Here is a 17,901-nt window from a genome sequence, read left to right on the forward strand (position 1 = left end):
GCTCCTCAGACCCTAACTCAGATCATAACTGTAACCATAACCATGCCCAGGGTACCAAAACTACATTAAGAACCAATGTGTTTGTCTTGTGCTATGAGCAACAGCCTCTCATCTATCCAGAAGCCACCTAAAACTGCCTCCTCAAGCTTTCTTCTCCTAAGTACATACTGCAATCTCAACTCTGATCCCTTCTGATCACTGCGGTTGATCTAGACTAGTGTAACAAGCATGGCCCTTCGACTCATCTTTCCCCAGACCATAACCTTAGCGAAGGGACAAACCCAACACTAAACCAGAACATACAACTATGACTCTTTCCTAATCCTGCAGGCTCTAAAGAATCTGAAAATAAAGTGGGTTACTTAAAACCCTTAACTTTATCCTTTGCCAGTACCCTAACCTTGATTCTAGTCAGCATCACAGAGTCACAGAAGTTGAAAGGAGGGGAGTGTGTGTGTGTGTGAGGGGGGAATATGTATAAATAACCCCCCCTCTCCTCTCATAGAAAGGACTGAGGAAAACATCACTTGGGCCCTTGAGTGCATTACTTCTGTTACGTTCAGGACTCAGGGTCACCTTGACAGTACCACTGGTGACCACGTGGATGAGCAGCATAGCCAGGAAGCTGGACAAGCTTCGGCAATCTCCCTGCAACATCCCAGGACATCACGTCAGGTTGGCAGATAGGTGCCCCATCCTCCACAGGAGATGGCTTCTGATAACTATCACCCTCTTTTTCCTTCATGCAGGCACTTGATTGAGCTTCAGCAGTCTCTGATGGGACATCTTCCTCCTCACCTGTTCTCCAAGTCCTATACCCATTCTGCAACTGCAAAACCACAGACAAGGAGCCTTTGTAGTGTTGCCAGAGTGCCAAATTTCCAGCCTCTCCCTTCTCGTGAGCTGTCATCCACCATTCCTCTGAGGGAGTCTCTAGCCACTCCTCCTTCCTTGTAACATGGGATTCAGGTTCTTTGCTCTGGAGGGTCTCTGTGAAGACCCCGTTTTCCTCCCATTCATCCGCCTCAATGGCACACAGCTGGCTTACCTCCTCCCACCACTCTTACACCCGGCTACCCAGCACTTCAAGAAGAGCACACCTCTTGGCAAGGCCCACACCAATGTAACGCTATATTATTGATATAGCAATACTAAACAAAGTCTTGGTGAATCCAGTAATAAACCAGACACTTCAATGCTCCTTTTCCCAATCCTTGCCAGTAATTCTAGACAAGAATTGAGGAAAAATAAAATGCAGGCCGTCAGTTCCTGAAGACACCAGAACTCTTTTTAACCCCTCAGTTTGCAGAAATGAGAAATAGCATGGCTTCTGTTGTTTTCCAAAATAAAAAAAAAGCCTTTGCCCCAGTTATACAGTTCCCACTCTGACTTCTCATCTTTCAAGATGTCTTTTTTTTGTTATAATTCTTGCTGTTCTAGTGTAGTGACTTGTATGTGTAGCTGCCATGCTTTTCACTTAGCTTTTAATCTTTTTGTCACTGCCTTTATGGGTTATGGTGTCAACTACAAATTCTGGTTAGACTACAAGAACAGACACTATTTATTTAAGAAGAATTTTCAAGAGCAAAAACACACCCCTCAATAAACCTCAAGGGGAGTTAACAGCATTAATATGCACCCCAGCATTGAAACTCCACTGAGTAGCAAATCTACAGCTAAATTTGAGGATCCTGGGATTTCACACCTAAGACAGCACTGCGAATAGGCACCCTGTGACATTCCAAAACCTGCACACCAGCCTGACCTCCATCACACCTCTCCATGGGCTGTGTTACTGTTGCAGCATTTATTTACCTTCTCACACAGAGCTGCAGCTGGGAGACGTAACTACCCCAAAAAGTCACTTCCCTGCTGGCAGGCAGCAAGATGAAGCGGCCAAGGACCACACTCCAGCATGCATCAGGGAAAACAGCTAACTGGCTGCCACAGGCTGAGGCAGTGCAGCCAAGGTCAATGCTATGCACCTGTTCTCCGCTCTGCAGCAAACATTGAACCACACTGGCTCCTCTCCAATGAGTTTTTAATCTCACTTAAACACACTGGTTTATTTTTTTTGATGCAAAGATGACATAACATCCCTGCATGCCCACATAAACTGGTAAGTGCTGATGATGAAAGGAGAGAGAAGAGTCTTGCTGCAAAGCTTTATAGTCCATGTTCCTCTTTGCCTCCTAGACATAAACTATAGCAACAAGAAAAGTTTCTTGTAGCTTTTACTGGGTGTCTAAAGCTCACGCTTCTTAATTAACCACCTTCTAGGACTTGACGCAAGATGGCTTTTGACTATTTCATGACACAGCATGCATATTGGTCTGACTAGGGGAACTTGCTTAAGTTCACTTGGCTGAAGTCTGGTGGGAAATAATTAATGGACTCAAACCAATAAACAGAAGAAAAAAGAAAAAAAAAATCAAAGCATTTGCATTTGAGAGTTTAACATAACTTCCACGTCACAATTAGCAGTTCAAAGTATGAATGCTGGAAAACACCCTTTTCCTCCAATTTTCCAAAGTGCCTTGTGAGGACAAGAATGATTGAAAATACTGAGGAAAAAATTCAAACTACAGCCTTAAATTCCTATTCTACCCCTAAAGGTACAATGCAGTATCCCTTCTAAGAGCAGCTGTTGAGCAAGTAGCAAAAACAAGATTCTGATCTGCCAGCTGAAGAGATAACCACCTGCTATCAGCTTCAGGATATAAACTAACACTTCATGGTTAATGCAACCTAGTTTTTGCCACCGGGCAAAATTCAAACCAGCCTGCAACCACGCATAACCTTTCCTCTGCAGAGGGATCAAAGAGCAAAAATAAGCAAACAATCCTTTTAGAATCAAGGGAAGCCTGTACCCTGTCAGGGGGTGGGGGGAGCCATAAATAAAGATCATATTTTTCCTCCTTACAGGGGGGAAAAAAAAAAATCTTTAAAAAAAAAAAAAAAATCAATCCCTGTTGGAGCTGAAGCCTTCCAAAACTAATGTGAAAGAGCTTATATGAACCCTACCATGGCACTGTAGTTTACATGGACTCCCACTATCTTCTGCTTCAGCATGAATTTAGATCCTCATGAGGCCCAGGGCAGACAGCCTCAAACTTAATGCATTTTCTGGTCTGGATCAAGATCTGCTTATCTGTAGAAGAGGTGTGTTATTCCTATCAGCACATACAGACAGAATGAAAGGGAAACAGAAACCTGTTCGCTTCCATGTATCACAACCACATGGGCATCAGGGATAACTCTGAAGGTGACACCTCCAGCAGTGCCAGTGTTTTAAGAGTCCCTGGACAAGGAGCAAGGACAAACTTTGGCAAAAATGTATTCCCATCCCAAAACAACATTAAAAGCTTTCATGCTGTTTTACCTGATAGTATAGTTACACATTAGCAAGTGGGGAAGACATATTGACTATGGAAATAATTGGTCAGAATGAAACCAGAAGATATACAAGCCTTTACTCCCGAGGTCTCATTTCCCAGCATTTCTTACAGCTACCTTGATTAAGTGATCACCTCTCCCAAAAAAAACATAAATACTGCATGAACGTAATTCCAGTTCTCTGCAGTGAAACTCCTTATTCAGTCTCTGGTACACAATTAAGCCATTTATTTAGCAGTGCCACACCTGTCAAGAGGAGGATGAACATGTTACATTACAAAACATTATCACAAACAAAGTAGTTCTCAGAAAACTTTGGTGACTAAACTCCATTTGAAAGCATATACCAGTTCCACAGTCAGCTGGCAAAAGTTTAAAATCACCACATATTTATTAGGCCCCCTGTTAACTTTCCAGGAAGAAAACTGGAGTCATTCTAGAGTAACAAAGGTACTCTGGTCCAAGGACACCAGACACAGATATACAGATAGATAAGCATGCGTGTGCACAGACACACATATAACCAAAACCAATCATTTCTGTGTTTAAAAACTGGGTTCAGGCACTAAACAAAGCAAATTGTGCAGTTCCATTAAAAAGAAAAAAAAGTAGTCCTTTTTTCTTTACTGATGAGCCTATTAGCAGTGCCACATGCCTGTCTGAAGCAGCTAGGCATTTTGGCAGAAGATGGCCAAAAAAACACCTTGTAGAGAACACTAACAATTTTTTTATTCCTATCTTTCTTTAGCCTGAAATTTTGATGCATGTGGGCCTCATTTAGCTGTAATCCACCCTTGGCGATGAGCATCACCAACATACACTATGCTTCACTGAAATAAAGGAAATGAGATGCACATAAATATATTGAAATAATATTAAGTCTGAGACATCACCCCACAGGAAGGAAATTCCAGGTTCTGACAGACAGCGCCCTGCCTCATCTCGGTCCTCTCTCTACCCTGTGGCCCATATGGTCTTTCAGGGAGCTCCCCAGGACCAAAGAATGGCAGCGAGCACTGGCGATGGGCAGCTCCCAGTGTTCTGCACACCATGTGTATCACGGATCTATTTTTAGAGAATCCTGACCCAGTATGTGAAGATTTTCAGTCCCAGGGGACTTGGATAAATAATTGCAGGTGTTGTGATACTTTACATAAAAGATAAAAATGCCCTTCAATCTACGGTTCAGCGTACATCCTGACAGGCAACGGCACTAGCTGCCCTGCTCGGGACGCCTCTCGGGTCCCTCAGGCAGACACTCCCTGTCTCCAGGTTTCCCTCTCCTAGGGCAGGCCCAGGCCATACCTGCCAGGAACCAACCATTCACCCCCACAGCTCCAGCTCTGCTCAGACACCTGGGTTCTCCAGGAGTCTGACTAGCAGTGATCAGGCAGCTTTCTGAAAAGAAAAAATGCTAAATTTAGCAGAAAGAACATGCAAAATGGTAAGGGAAAAAAAAAAAAAGCTATTGGAACAACAGTCTTCATGCAAGCTTGTCTTCATCCCAAAGGTCTGCCACCCTGCTAGAGTCACCCTCAGCGGATATGAATTTCCAAGACACTCCTTGCCAGTGACTATCTCGCTGCAACAGGTTGCCCAGAGATTGTGGAGTCTCCATCCCCAGAGACATTCAAAACTTGAACCGAAATGGTACTGTGCAGCCTGCCCCAGCTGAGCCTGCTTTCAGCAGGGGTTGGGACTAGACAATCTTCAGAGGTGCCTTCCAGCCTTAACCTAGGATATCCATGCATCAGCCTTGGGACATTCTGGTTGGAGGAACAGTGCAGAAGGGAAAAGGTTTTTGTCCTCGTAATAAGGGAACGACAGCAGCAACTGGACAGACTTCACCTGGATCAGACCTAACTGATCCCTGCTTCCAGATTCATCAGAAGGTAAGAAGCTGAAATAGCTTGTATGCCAGGAATGCACAAGTGAAATTGCCTTTCTTTTTTTTTAAAGGACAAATTAACTCCAGGACTTTACAGCCAACATTGGTTGCAGGTGGTGCTCTGACACACTCCCACAGCTGCCTCCCACTTCCCCCACACTTGCAGAAGCTTCGGAAGACGTGACAGGACACAGCCCTGACAGCCTGCAGCCCTGACTGGATGCGGAATCCCGACCCCGGGCGACAGACAAGTCAGAAATGAAGTGCGATCCTGCCCTAGGCACAAATGAACTAGATGACCCCTTGAGGTCTTTTCACCCCTACTCTGTACATATTAAAAAATCCTGAAAACTAGTTCTCCCTGACCCCTGAAAGCATCCAAAGGCTTATAATAAACAACAGCCTCTGATCTTGAACCCTGTCCTGCTGTTTCTTTGTGACTACATATTATTTTATCGGCATCTAGCCTCTAAACACAACACCTGCATTACAAGGCACCAGGTAGACAATTACACAAGTGACAGACAAACGGATAACAGGGTAGACCTGTCATAAAACATGGTTGCCAAAAGATAGCAGCCAAAATAAATGGCTGCATTTTCAGAGATACATAGCATGCAGGATTCAGGGGAGAGGAAAAAAAAAAAACAAAACCAAACCACACACAATGTATTATCTTCACTAGTCTCACAGAATTCCTACACATTTCATGATGTTATTTTTAGAGTATAATCCCCCCACCTCTGGAGGGTTACTTATTCATTTTATGAAAGATCCCAACATTCACATTCATGTCTAGTAGACCCTAATATAAAGTGTGGGACAAGATGCTCTTTAATGACATCAAAAAGGTATCAGAATCTGGCAATTTGTGAGCACACTAGGAAAAATAAAGAAACTACTGCTACCCAGCAAGTTGCCATCACACAGCTGATGCTTCTTTTAACGTTCCTCTGAAGACCGGCAAAGTTTTTAGCTGAAGAGCAGTTTAAGCCTTTCCATGCAGACCTCAGTGAGGCACAGCAGTCATTTTCAGCTTCCCTTCAAATGTTTCTACTGAACAATTTCATTATGTCATTGGCTTAAGTTTGCCAAGACTTAGATGAGGGAGACAGACTCAAAAAGACAAAAAAAAAGTTATTGTGGATATTGGGACGGGATCATTTCTTTAGCCTTCCCTGGTTTTCCATTTCTTGCATAAATTTACCACACTAGTGTAAAAGTGACCTCAGTAAGAAAAGAGAATCAAGAAATGTGAGTTATGAATACCATCTCTGGTCTTAATAAATTCAAGAATCTTGTGTAGGTCACTTAACCTCTCTTCCCCAATTTCCCCAACTAGAAAGTGGAAGTATTTTACTCCCATTCTTTCTTTTGATGTAATCATCTAAATGCAAGTTCTTTGGAAGAAAGACTCTATGCAACGTCTTGTACAACAGGAACATCACCTTAATCGAAACTCCAAGGCTGTGCAAGTCCCATCTCACTCTTAGCCTCGCTTAGTCTATGACTGTGTTACCAAAGCTATGTAATAAATAAATAAATCTAAAATATCTCTAAATAAGAACGGGAAACTAAATCCCACAAGTTTAAACGACAAGCCAAGTGAAAAGTGAATTTAATTTCTAAAACCTAAGTTTTAATATTGTCATGTGGAAGTCACAGCACAGATGAGCAAATTTTAAATAGATGCAAAACACCAGTAGACAGAAGCAACAGAGACAGAGCCAGCAGACTGGAACCTCAGCATGCCTAAGTGATTAATACTGACCATGAAGATTAAAGTGACCACGTTGCACAAATGGAAACAAGGACAGAAAACACAGCGCATTTGAAAGCCAACACGTCCCAGTGAGTAATAACACCCATTAAAGTTTCAAATGATCCCTGCATCTTACCGGAAATTGTCCTCTATGTAGAATTTTTCACATTTCATAAGTAAACTGTTGAAGAATAAGAAAATGCTCTGATAGAGTATCATCAGCTAGTTCTAGACTAATAATATATAATTATGAAAGCTAATTATTATACTGATCTCATCAGCTTCTATTTTCCACTACAACTAGTTCTTTTAAGTTGAAACCATTCACTCACTGGAGCCACTGTTACAGTATATCCACTGATATCTCTCATCTGGGATTTCTTCCAGCTTTCCACCAATCTCATCTATCATTCATGTTGTTATTTCTGAAATATAAGCATACTCTGATCTGCAAAGGCACAGATTTTCAAGCACAAAAGAACCCAATTATTGCTTTCAAGCACCAACTCATTTATGCAGGCACTTAATCCCCAGGTTAGTAAAAGATGAGAGAGCAGATGGCCCACAACTATGAACTAGCAGGTAGTTAAAGATGAAATTACAGACAACTTTCTCTGCTATACCATCACTTAATCCAAGGCTAAGAGAAGTGCAAGCCAGTGTGATAAACTGCTGAATAGACACGCTTTTACTTTGCCCACTACAGCCAAGATGAACCTGTCTGACAAACAAACACTCTTTACCTATAATTGAATGGATGTCAAATAAACAGAGTCAGCATTGCTAACGTTCAAAACAAGAAAAACATCCCCAAACCACCCAAAAGAGGGTTGGGACATGCTGACTACATAACTTCTGGATCATTTTCATCCAAGATAAAGAACATTTTTCCCTTCCTTTGCAGTTCTCCAACACCAACGCAAACAACGCAGTAAGCCTTCCTAACGTGCCCAAGTTTCCTAACTCAGCTAGGCTGGGTTTGCAGCACAGCATCACTGACACAGCCCTGAGACAAGCTCGGCCCACCCCAGTAAACATGCCAAGCACAGCCACACAAGGAGTGTATTAGAAGAACACTCCCTAGCTAAAAAATAGATTGACTTAGATCCAATAGCCATGTTTTAAGGCTCTCCACCGTTGCTTACAATGTTACAAACGCCTGTTTCTTACAATGCTATGTATTTTTGAACCAAACACTGACTAGGCTTTCCACAAGCACTTGAGGGGGGGGCTGTGACCCCTTCCTCCTTCGCCAGAAGGGACAGCCGTCATCTCCAGCACTACTCCTCCACAGCTACACGAGCACCAGCTTGAAGAGCAGAGAGGGAAGCTGGGTTCTGCTGCTGAGGTGGGGAGTCTTTGCTCTTCCCACCTCGGTGGCCAGCACCAGAGGCTCGCAGACAGACTGCCTACGGCCAAGTCTATCCCAGCAAGCTTCGCAGGGCCAGGACAAAGACCTGAGCACTGTTTCACAGGAATTCCCACCATTAAGTCATTACTACAATCCTGGCCTGTGCCCACCGGTACTGTCGGAGAGAAGGACGTCCGGGGTTAAGGCAGGCCAGGGACCGTCCCCAGGCGGCAGTTTGCATGCAGCTTCCTGATTCTCAGAGGGGGAAGGAAGAAAGGAAGGACGTGTTCAACTGAAAGGACATGGGTCATCAGGGCAGCTGGCCTCAGACCAAACGGCCTGCTCGGGTCATTAGTAGCAAGCAAGTCCTTCTGAGGTGGCTCACAACTACGGCAACTGAAGAAGTCAGAATTAAGGCCAAAGGGAAGAAGAGCGTACGAGACTGTCCAGTGTACATCTTTTGCACAGTATCAGGATAACAAAGATTGAGATTAATTGATATAGGCTACAAAAAGAAAACTCAGTGTCTGCTTCAAACCCATTCATTGTCTCTTAACCCATCTTTACTGTCACTCATAAAACTTCCACCCTAGAAATTTGTCTGAGAGATCCACTGTTGAATTTAAGCCCTCAAGCAATACAGAGAGCATATGGGAGTTTAAGAGATGATACATGTTTTCAATTTTCATTCTCAAGACCTACATTAGGGCATTTTAAAATGCTGACTTAAGAAAATTTTGAAGTAGAATATAAGTGGCAATGAAGGAATGCAACCCTTTCACAACAACCACTTCACTGCACTTCACACCAAGCTATCCCAGTAATGCAATGGCACAGGGACACAGGTAAATCCTGGAATTTATCTGTTGAAATGACTCTGTCAGGCTCAAAGTCTGAAATGCAAGGACGCTTCCAGAAATGAACTGTATTGTTTCGTTTTTTCTCAAGGGACTTGACAGACACCATATGTGAGCTTCCTCTTGGTGGGTACTTTGTGTCCTGAACACCCCCGGCTCTGAAAAAGCTCAAGTCTTATCGGGGAGCTGAAGTAAGCAGGACTAAACCTCTCCAAAGAATCGCTGCCACCCTACAGGTACTGCTGCTCTCTGTGGCAGCTCAGAGCATCTACAGAACTTCCTCTTCAGTGGCCATGACATTTTAGTCATTCTCATTTTATAAAGCTTGACATTTTCAATGGCAGATTTTCCAGTTTAACCATGCCTTGTGTCTGTGCGCAATCCTCTTAAAATGGAGTGATATTCTTATAAGAATCTTAGCATATTTTAAGTTATCTTACACTGTTATTTCATGAACAGTCCCCACAAATACTTTCACACAATACTGCAGAGACCTTAAGTAAAGTAAGGATAATGCAAGCAATGTGCTAAAAAAGTTGTAGAGCCAACCAATGCTCTGCAGGACTTAAAAAAAAAAAAAAACAAACCCAAACTTATTCTGCACTTCTACAGCGAGAGGCATTTCAGGATCCACCCTGCTTTGGTGATCAGGTCTGCACTTAAAACTCCCACTACATTTTATAAATGCCAAGCTTAGCTGAATCACAGTCCATATGTAAGGTCTGATAATATCTACTCTTACACACATCTGCTAAGATGAAATCCAAAACAGCAAAATTCCTACTGATACAAATGAAAGCAGAGTCACGGACCTACACACAGATGAGTCTGGCATTCACCCGCTGCCATTCACCAGCCTGGAACTCCCCAGACACATCTGCACGGCATGCCACATTTGGGCTGATAGCACTATCTGCTTTGTGCACCCCTAAATTCAAAACAAAAAAGAAGAAAGCAAAAAAGAGCCATGCACTGATTACACCAGTCACTGATTTTCTGCAAAGACCTGTAGAGCACTTGAAGACAAGTAACAGCCACGTTCCTGAAGCACACACAGAAACATCCAATGCTGTCTGCTTAATGACACTTTAGTATCAGTGATGTGACCGGGGGAGGGGTCCTCCCCACATCCCTTTATACAAAGTAAAACTTTACTGACTTTTTGAGTTGAGAGGAATCTCCCCACTGACTCCAGTGAACTTTGGATCAGGCCCTATACCACCACTTCTGATTTTACACTATTACCACGCTTAAAAAGAAAATCTGGTTTGGGTCCTTCCAAGCAATTCCTGTTCCTCCCAACATTTATGTCAGCTTGAGAGGGAAAGATTTTTTTTTCCACCCATATAAATAAAGGCAGATTGACCAGTTCCCAAATTGGTCCAATTCCTCCATCGCGACACACACTTGATTGCCCCAGCTGCCCCCATGCTGTGATTTCTGAATACATCTTTGAGTCCATCTTTCAGACTACAGCCGTGCAACAATGCTCCTTTTCAATGCCCATCAGCACCTACCCGGCACGTCTGCTCTCCAGCCCTGGCAAACCCTCACCATCTCCCCACAAAGCCCGGTATTTACCAGCGGGGGAGCGAAACACCGCGCCCCCACCCCGGCTCTCCCGACCGAGCCGCGAGTTCTGCGTGTCTGTGGATTTGGACAAATGCTAGGGCGGTGAATACTCCCAGGCTTCGGGCCAGCCTCGCTCGAAAAACTCACCTCCCTACGGCACGGCCCACCGCAGCCGTCCGCCTCGCTGCGGCGAAGCCCGCCCGGCGCCGCGGGGCGCTTTTCCGCGAACACGCGGGCCGTGGGGCGGCCCCCGCGGGGACGCCGCGTCCCGGCGGGCCAGCCCCCTCCCAGCCCGCCAAACGCCGGCTCTCCGGCCCCCACGGCGGGAGCTGCGCCCGCGGTGCGCGGCCGCTTCCCCTCCCTGCCTCTCCCCCGGCTTGGCCCCGGCTACCTGCGCCGCACGGCGGGGCCGGGCGGCCCTCCGCTCCCGCCGGAGAGCGGAGCGGGCGGCCGGAGGAGCGGAGCCACGGCCACGCTGTCAGCTCCCCCCGAGACCCCCTCTCCCCGCCGGCAGCGGGAGCCCCCCGCCGGGCAGACGCAGGGTGGGCGCCGAGCGCTGGCGCGGCCGGGGCTGGGCCGGCGCCCTGGGGGCGGGGGGGCCGCACGCCGCCGCCGGCCGGGCCACGGCCCCTGCGGCGCCGGGGTCCCGGCCGCTCGCGTCGCGCCCCGCCCGCCCTTACCAGAGGGCGATCCGGCTCTTGGGGTAGCGCAGCCGCTCGATGCAGCCGAGGAAGTGGGGCAGCGTGTGCGCCGCGTTGCGGGCGATGATGGCCAGCAGCACGGTGGGCTTCTGCAGAGCCGACTCGGGCAGCGGCTGGGGCTCGGGGCTCGACGGCGGCGGCGGCGGCGGCTCCGGGGGCAGGCTGGCCCCGCAGCCGCCCAGCAGCAGCAGCAGGAGGAGGAGGAGGAGGAGGGGGGGACGGGGGGCGCGGGGCCCGGCGCACGCAGCCATGATGGGCGCGGGGCGGCCGCGGGGAGCCGCGCCGGCGGTGCGGGGCGGCCGCTGCAGCGCGCCCGGCGCCGCGGGGAGGCGGAGGAGGAGGAGCGGGAGCAGCGCCGCCGCCTGCCCGCCCGGCCCAGCGCCCCCAAACCCGGCCTTTGTGGGCAGCACGGCTCGCCGCACCTCCCCCGGCCCGGCCCGGCCCTCCCCCAGCGGGCTGCCGGGCTGGAGGCGACCCCGCGCTGCCCGCCGCGCTCCCCGCAGCGCTGGGGCGGCGAGCGCGGCGCGGGTGGGGTGACCCAGGTGGGATCCCCTCATCCCCTGGATGGCTCCAGTTAGCGCAGCCTGTACGCACCTGCCTAAGTCTGCACCCGGTAAAAGCAAGAGTACAAAACACACATTTACCGACCCCGTTTGGGGTTTGCCAGAGCCCTTCGGCAGCTCCCGGTACCGCCGGCCCTCCAAGCGCCGCCGCTAACCCGGGTATCTCTTAGTTTGCTCCCCACGTGAAGATCTCGCCCTCGTCCTTCCCACCCGCTAGGGAATGAAGGTTACTTTGCGCTTTTATGTCAAAAAGTGCTTGGCACGCATCGCCGGGATGCCAGCGCGACGCGGCCTCGGGCGCAGTCCCCGTCCCAGGCTGCAGGAGGGATGCGCGGAGTGCAGTTGCTCCAGCTGGAGCGCGGCTGGAAGATGAAGATATTCATTCCCTGTATTTCATTGACTCGCCCTCCACAGAAACGTTCCCATGAATGGACCGATGACACTTTAACAAGAAAATAAATAAAACATGTCACAGCAATTAAAATTATTGGGTCATGATCTTAAAAGGGGCATAGTAATCACAGCTCTCTTAGAAGTTAATAGGATTTGGGCATGTTAAACCCCTTTCAAGATGAAATCTCTAATTAACTCTAAGGGCCCCATCACAGCGTATCTGGTTTTTACTGTGGGTAGGTAGTTCCTCCAACATGAACAGATCCACTTTAAGCAGGCAGCACTGTTGCCCATGTGCTTGCAAGACTCAAACAGGAGGAAACATTTAGCAACTGAATAATTGTTTATTAATTATCTATAATCTCATTGTGAATTGTTTGCAGCCCAGGTAGCATATATATAGATAGATAGATAGTCCATGTCTGCAGTGTTCTTTGTTTATAGAACGTAATGTATCACCCACACCAAATTATATCGTCTCAGCTTCCTGATCAGATGACTCCCCAAAAAACTAACGCAAAAAGGAACATCCTAGGAAAACAGTAAGCTTCAATAAAGAATCTCCAGAGGTCAAATCATCTGCGCTAAAATTTGAGAAGCTTCTGCGATTTGTAAGCATCTTCCTGAACAATTAATGAAAATATATTCCTCCTGTTTGCCCTTCACGACACCTTTATAATTGTCCTTCTAGAATGATACGTTAATGAGGCTTTTCTTTCACGGTTAGTTTGCCACATGTTGCTTTTATGCTTGGATTCATTAACCAAATAGAAGGAACAGCTTTGTAGTCTGTATGAAGTGATTAGGGTTTTGCAGGAGCCAGCCGAATCCACATGCACATAATGCCGCTGTCGTCCACAGGACCGCTCGCATTTGGAGGATGGGGACTAATGCTACTCAACTAGGCTTGACATGGAGGGCTGGCAGCCGGCTTTTTCCATCCACTGGATGTTCAAGCTGGGTCACAATCCCATTTTTAGGAGGCTACGTGGCAGCTTCAGGAGAAATAGGCACCCCCTGTAACTCCTCTTTGCCATGCCTCCTCTGCGGATGCAGGTGCACCACCACGGGCTGCGTACCAAGCGCTCCCTTGCTCATGTGAGGGAATGCAGGGTCAGCCTTGCCCCGCAACCCAGAGCCAGCACGGCCAAGTTAGCGCAGGGTCAGGGCCAAGCAGAGATTATTTCCCCCCAGAAACAAAGGAAGACCTGGCGGGCAGAGACTGCAAAGCCATGGCTTTGTCCTGCGTGCAAGGCAAAGTGCAAAGGCGCGATCCAGTTACGCGTTATTGCAGTCAGCACGTTTGCAGAAGGTTAAGTGTGCTTTTTAGCCTGTGCAGCTCTTGATGTCTTCAGTGAAATCGAAAGTACCTTCAGCTCTTTTCAGACTACTCCCTTCTTTTTGTTTTGTCAACAGCATCAGAACCATAACAATCTGCTGGGGGCAAAAGCAATGCCTCCAGCAGCAACCCACAGAGTAATTTTCTCTTCAAAATTATGTTCCCCTCACTCACACAACTCCCTTTGCTGGCTGCCTCATGTTGGTACACAAAAGAAAAAACCTCTCCTTACCCTGGAGAAAAGGCAGTAGATGCCTGAAACATGAGATGTTTCTTCACGCATAAGAGAAAGGAGTCAACTCAGCTTAATGTCTTACTCCCAGCCACCCAGCACGGGTGAAAGTTACAGGTCAACAGGTCAACAGTTACCCTTACTATTCACGTCATTCTTACATCTATAAATGCATATACAAAGAAATCTCTATATATTTTTGACTTCTTTATCAGTGGCCAAAATTATATTTTGTATTTTCTTTAAGCCACGACCCAATCCTGCTGTGACAGGACAATTAACCACCCTGTGGTGAAATACTCTAGCTTTGAGGAAGTCCCACAGAAATAAATTTAGGCCATTTGTTTCAGCCTCTTCTAAATACTCACACCACACAAGAACAGTCTGACTGTGAGAACTGTCTCTGGCAGTGGCATACTCCCTCGGTTTGGCAGGTAACAAATTCTCTCAGAGGCAGCTTTCTTCTAATTTAGACCTGTTTCCCATGCAGCAGAAAACAGAGGATCCATCCTGCTGATAAAGCATGTATATACATGGGCCTACAAGAATCTATAGGCAAGTCTATTTCCTTTCATGTGCTTCTTCACCTCTGGGGACTCAAAGCCATCCAATTCTTTTCCCAGCAGCCAAGTGAACTACTGTTGCCAACTCTTCCATGAAAGTCTCAGAGACTGGACTCTTTTTCTCCTCTTTTGTGTTATTTATTTTGTGCCCAGGGAATTGAAGTGCTGGCTAAAACACTGCTTTTTAAACAGGCCAACCTCCTCAAAATTGCTTGAATAAGACTGGCCCCAATATGACTTCCTGTGGCTACAAACCACACACCAATATATGTACTCAATACATATAGAATAATTTTCATTGATGTTTTGTTTATAGGCTTAATGATTATTATATAATAAGAAGGGATAAAGACAACACTGTTCATTAGTCTCACAATCCCTAGCTGTTGTTCTCGTGGAAGACTTCAACTTACCATATATCTGCTGGAAATACAACACGGCAGAGAGGAAGCAGTCTAGGAGGTTCCTGGAGTGTGTGGAAGATAACTTCCTGACGCAGCTGGCAAGCGAGCCAACCAGGGGAGGTGCCCCGCTGGACCTGCTGTTCACGAACAGAGAAGGCCTGGTGGGCGATGTGGTGGTCGGAGGCTGTCTTGGGCTCAGTGACCATGAAATGACAGAGTTTTCAATTCTAGGAGAAGTAAGGAAGGGGGTCAGCAAGACCGCTACCCTGAACTTTAGAAGGGCAGACTTTGGATTGTTTAGGAGTCTGGTTAGCAGAGTCCCTTGGGAGGCAGTCCTGAAGGGCAAAGTTGTCCAGGAAGGCTGGATGTTATTCAAGAATGAAGTCTCAAAGGCACAGGAGCAGGCCGTCCCCGTGTGCCACAAGTCGAGCAGGCAGGGGAGAAGACCGGCCTGGCTGCACAGAGAGCTTTGGCTGGAACTCAGGAAAAAAAGGAGAGCCTACCGCCTTTGGAAGAAGGGGCAGGCAACTCAGGAGGATTACAAGGATGTTGTGAGGATATGCAGGGAGAAGATCAGAAAGGCGAAGGCGCAGCTGGAACTTAAACTGGCCACCGCCGTTAAAGACAACAAAAAAAGTTTTTATAAATACATCAGTGACAAAAGGAGGGCCAGGGAGAATCTCCCTCCCTTGTTGGATGCAGAAGGTAACCTTGCCATGAAGGATGAGGAGAAGGCAGAGGTACTTAATGCCTTCGTTGCCTCAGTCTTTAATAGTCAAGCTAGTCATCCTTGGGTTTTTCAGGCCCCTGAGCTGGGAGATGGAGATAGGGTGCAGAATGAAGTCCCAGTTGTTGAAGAGGTGGCAGTCACTGACCTGCCTCTCCGCCTGGATGCTCACAAGTCCATGGGGCCAGATGGGATCCACCCGAGGATACTGAGGGAACTGGCAGAGGAGTTGGCCAAGCCACTCTCCATCATTTACCAGCAGTCCTGGTCAACCGGGGAGGTCCCGGATGACTGGAAACTAGCAAATGTGACGCCCCTCTACAAGAAGGGTCAGAAGGAGGATCCGGGGAACTACAGGCCTGTCAGCCTGACCTCGGTGCCGGGGAAGGTCATGGAGCAGGTCATCTTGAGTGCCATTATGCAGCAAGTGCGGGACAACCACGGGATCAGGCCCAGCCAGCATGGGTTTATGAAAGAGAGATCCTGTCTCACTAACCTGGTCTCCTTCTATGACAAGGTGACCCGCTTAGTGGATGAGGGGAAGGCTGTGGATGTTGTCTACTTGGACTTTAGTAAGGCCTTTGACACTGTCTCCCACAGCATTCTCCTGGAGAAGCTGGCTGCACACGGCTTGGATGGGTGCACTCTGCACTGGGTTAAAAACTGGCTGGACGGCCGAGCCCAGAGAGTGGTGGTGAACGGAGTCAAATCCAGTTGGCGACCGGTCACAAGTGGTGTTCCCCAGCGCTCAGTACTGGGGCCGGTCCTGTTCAACATCTTCATTGATGATCTGGATGAGGGGATCGAGTGCACCCTCAGTAAGTCTGCAGATGACACCAAGTTGGGTGGAAGTGTCGATCTGCTGGAGGGTAGGAAGGCCCTGCAGAGGGACCTGGACAGGCTGGATCGTTGGGCCAGGGCCAACTGTATGAGGTTCAACAAGGCTCAGTGCCGGGTCCTGCACTGCGGTCACAACAACCCCATGCAACGCTACAGGCTGGGGGAGGAGTGGCTGGAGAGCTGCCTGGCAGAAAAGGACCTGGGGGTGTTGGTTGACAGCTGCCTGAACATGAGCCAGCAGTGTGCTCAGGTGGCCAAGAAGGCCAATAGCATCCTGGCCTGTATCAAGAATAGTGTGGCCAGCAGGACCAGGGAGGTGATAGTGCCCCTGTACTCAGCACTGGTGAGGCCGCACCTCGAGTGCTGTGTTCAGTTTTGGGCCCCTCACTACAAGAAGGACATCGAGGTGCTGGAGCGTGTCCAGAGGAGGGCAACGAAGTTGGTGAAGGGTCTAGAGCACAAGTCTTATGAGGAGTGGCTGAGGGAGCTGGGGTTGTTTAGCCTGGAGAAGAGGAGGCTGAGGGGAGACCTTATTGCTCTCTACAACTCCCTGAAAGGAGGTTGTAGTGAGGTGGGGGTCAGTCTCTTCTCCCTAGTAACGAGTGATAGGACGAGAGGAAACGGCCTCAAGCTGCGCCAGGGAAGGTTTAGGTTGGATACTAGGAAAAAATTCTTCACTGAGAGGGTGGTCAGGCGTTGGAACAGGCTGCCCAGGGAAGTGGTTGAGTCTCCATCCCTGGAGGTATTTAAAGAATGGATAGATACCGTGCTCAAAGACATGGTATAGATGGACTTGGCAGTGTTAGGTTAACGGTTGGACTCGATGATCTTAAGGGTCTTTTCCAACCTTGACGATTCTATGATTCTATGATTTTTCACGAGGCCCGACATCAATCTCATCATCTCAGGATCATATTTGGTGTTTCCTCTAATCAGTGTAGCTGTTTGGTAGTTTCCAGCATCAGGCCCATTTTTCTAGGTGTAGCCTGATCAAGAACAAGCACAGCATACAAGTGAGGGCTTTGCAGTCTCTCATCTGATGTGACAATATGCTCTGTATATCTGTTAAAAACAGCATGCCAGCTTGAAGCTATTCAAAATGCTGTAAGAGACAGGCCTGACTTCATTTAAGCCAGTGTTTGAAATTTATCAAAAGAGGTGCCAAGGCAGATGGAGCTGGTAAGCCAGATCTGGGACACTTCGCATTAAGCAAACCGTACTCGCACTGGAAGTCAGAGATATTTCTAAGTGAAGCAGTCCAAGATGCTTTTAATAACGATACTGTGAATCTAAATCTCTTAACCAGTCTATAA

General features: G+C 47.6%; 1 protein-coding gene across 1 annotated transcript in view; it reads right to left on the reverse strand.

Moving 5' to 3' along the window:
* Window positions 1-11,778, reverse strand: part of COLGALT2 (collagen beta(1-O)galactosyltransferase 2) — a gene marked incomplete at its 5' end in the record, with an annotated part of 57,271 nt that extends 45,493 nt beyond the window's left edge. Inside the window, one exon of the mRNA XM_082313943.1 lies at window positions 11,507-11,778. Within this exon, the coding sequence (XP_082170069.1) occupies window positions 11,507-11,778 (272 nt within the window). The remainder of the gene's footprint in view (window positions 1-11,506) is intronic.
* Between the last annotated feature and the right edge of the window lie 6,123 nt (window positions 11,779-17,901).

The sequence above is a fragment of the Platalea leucorodia genome (assembly GCF_965183815.1).
Source record: "Platalea leucorodia genome assembly, chromosome: 5".
Classification (NCBI taxonomy): Eukaryota; Metazoa; Chordata; class Aves; order Pelecaniformes; family Threskiornithidae; genus Platalea; species Platalea leucorodia.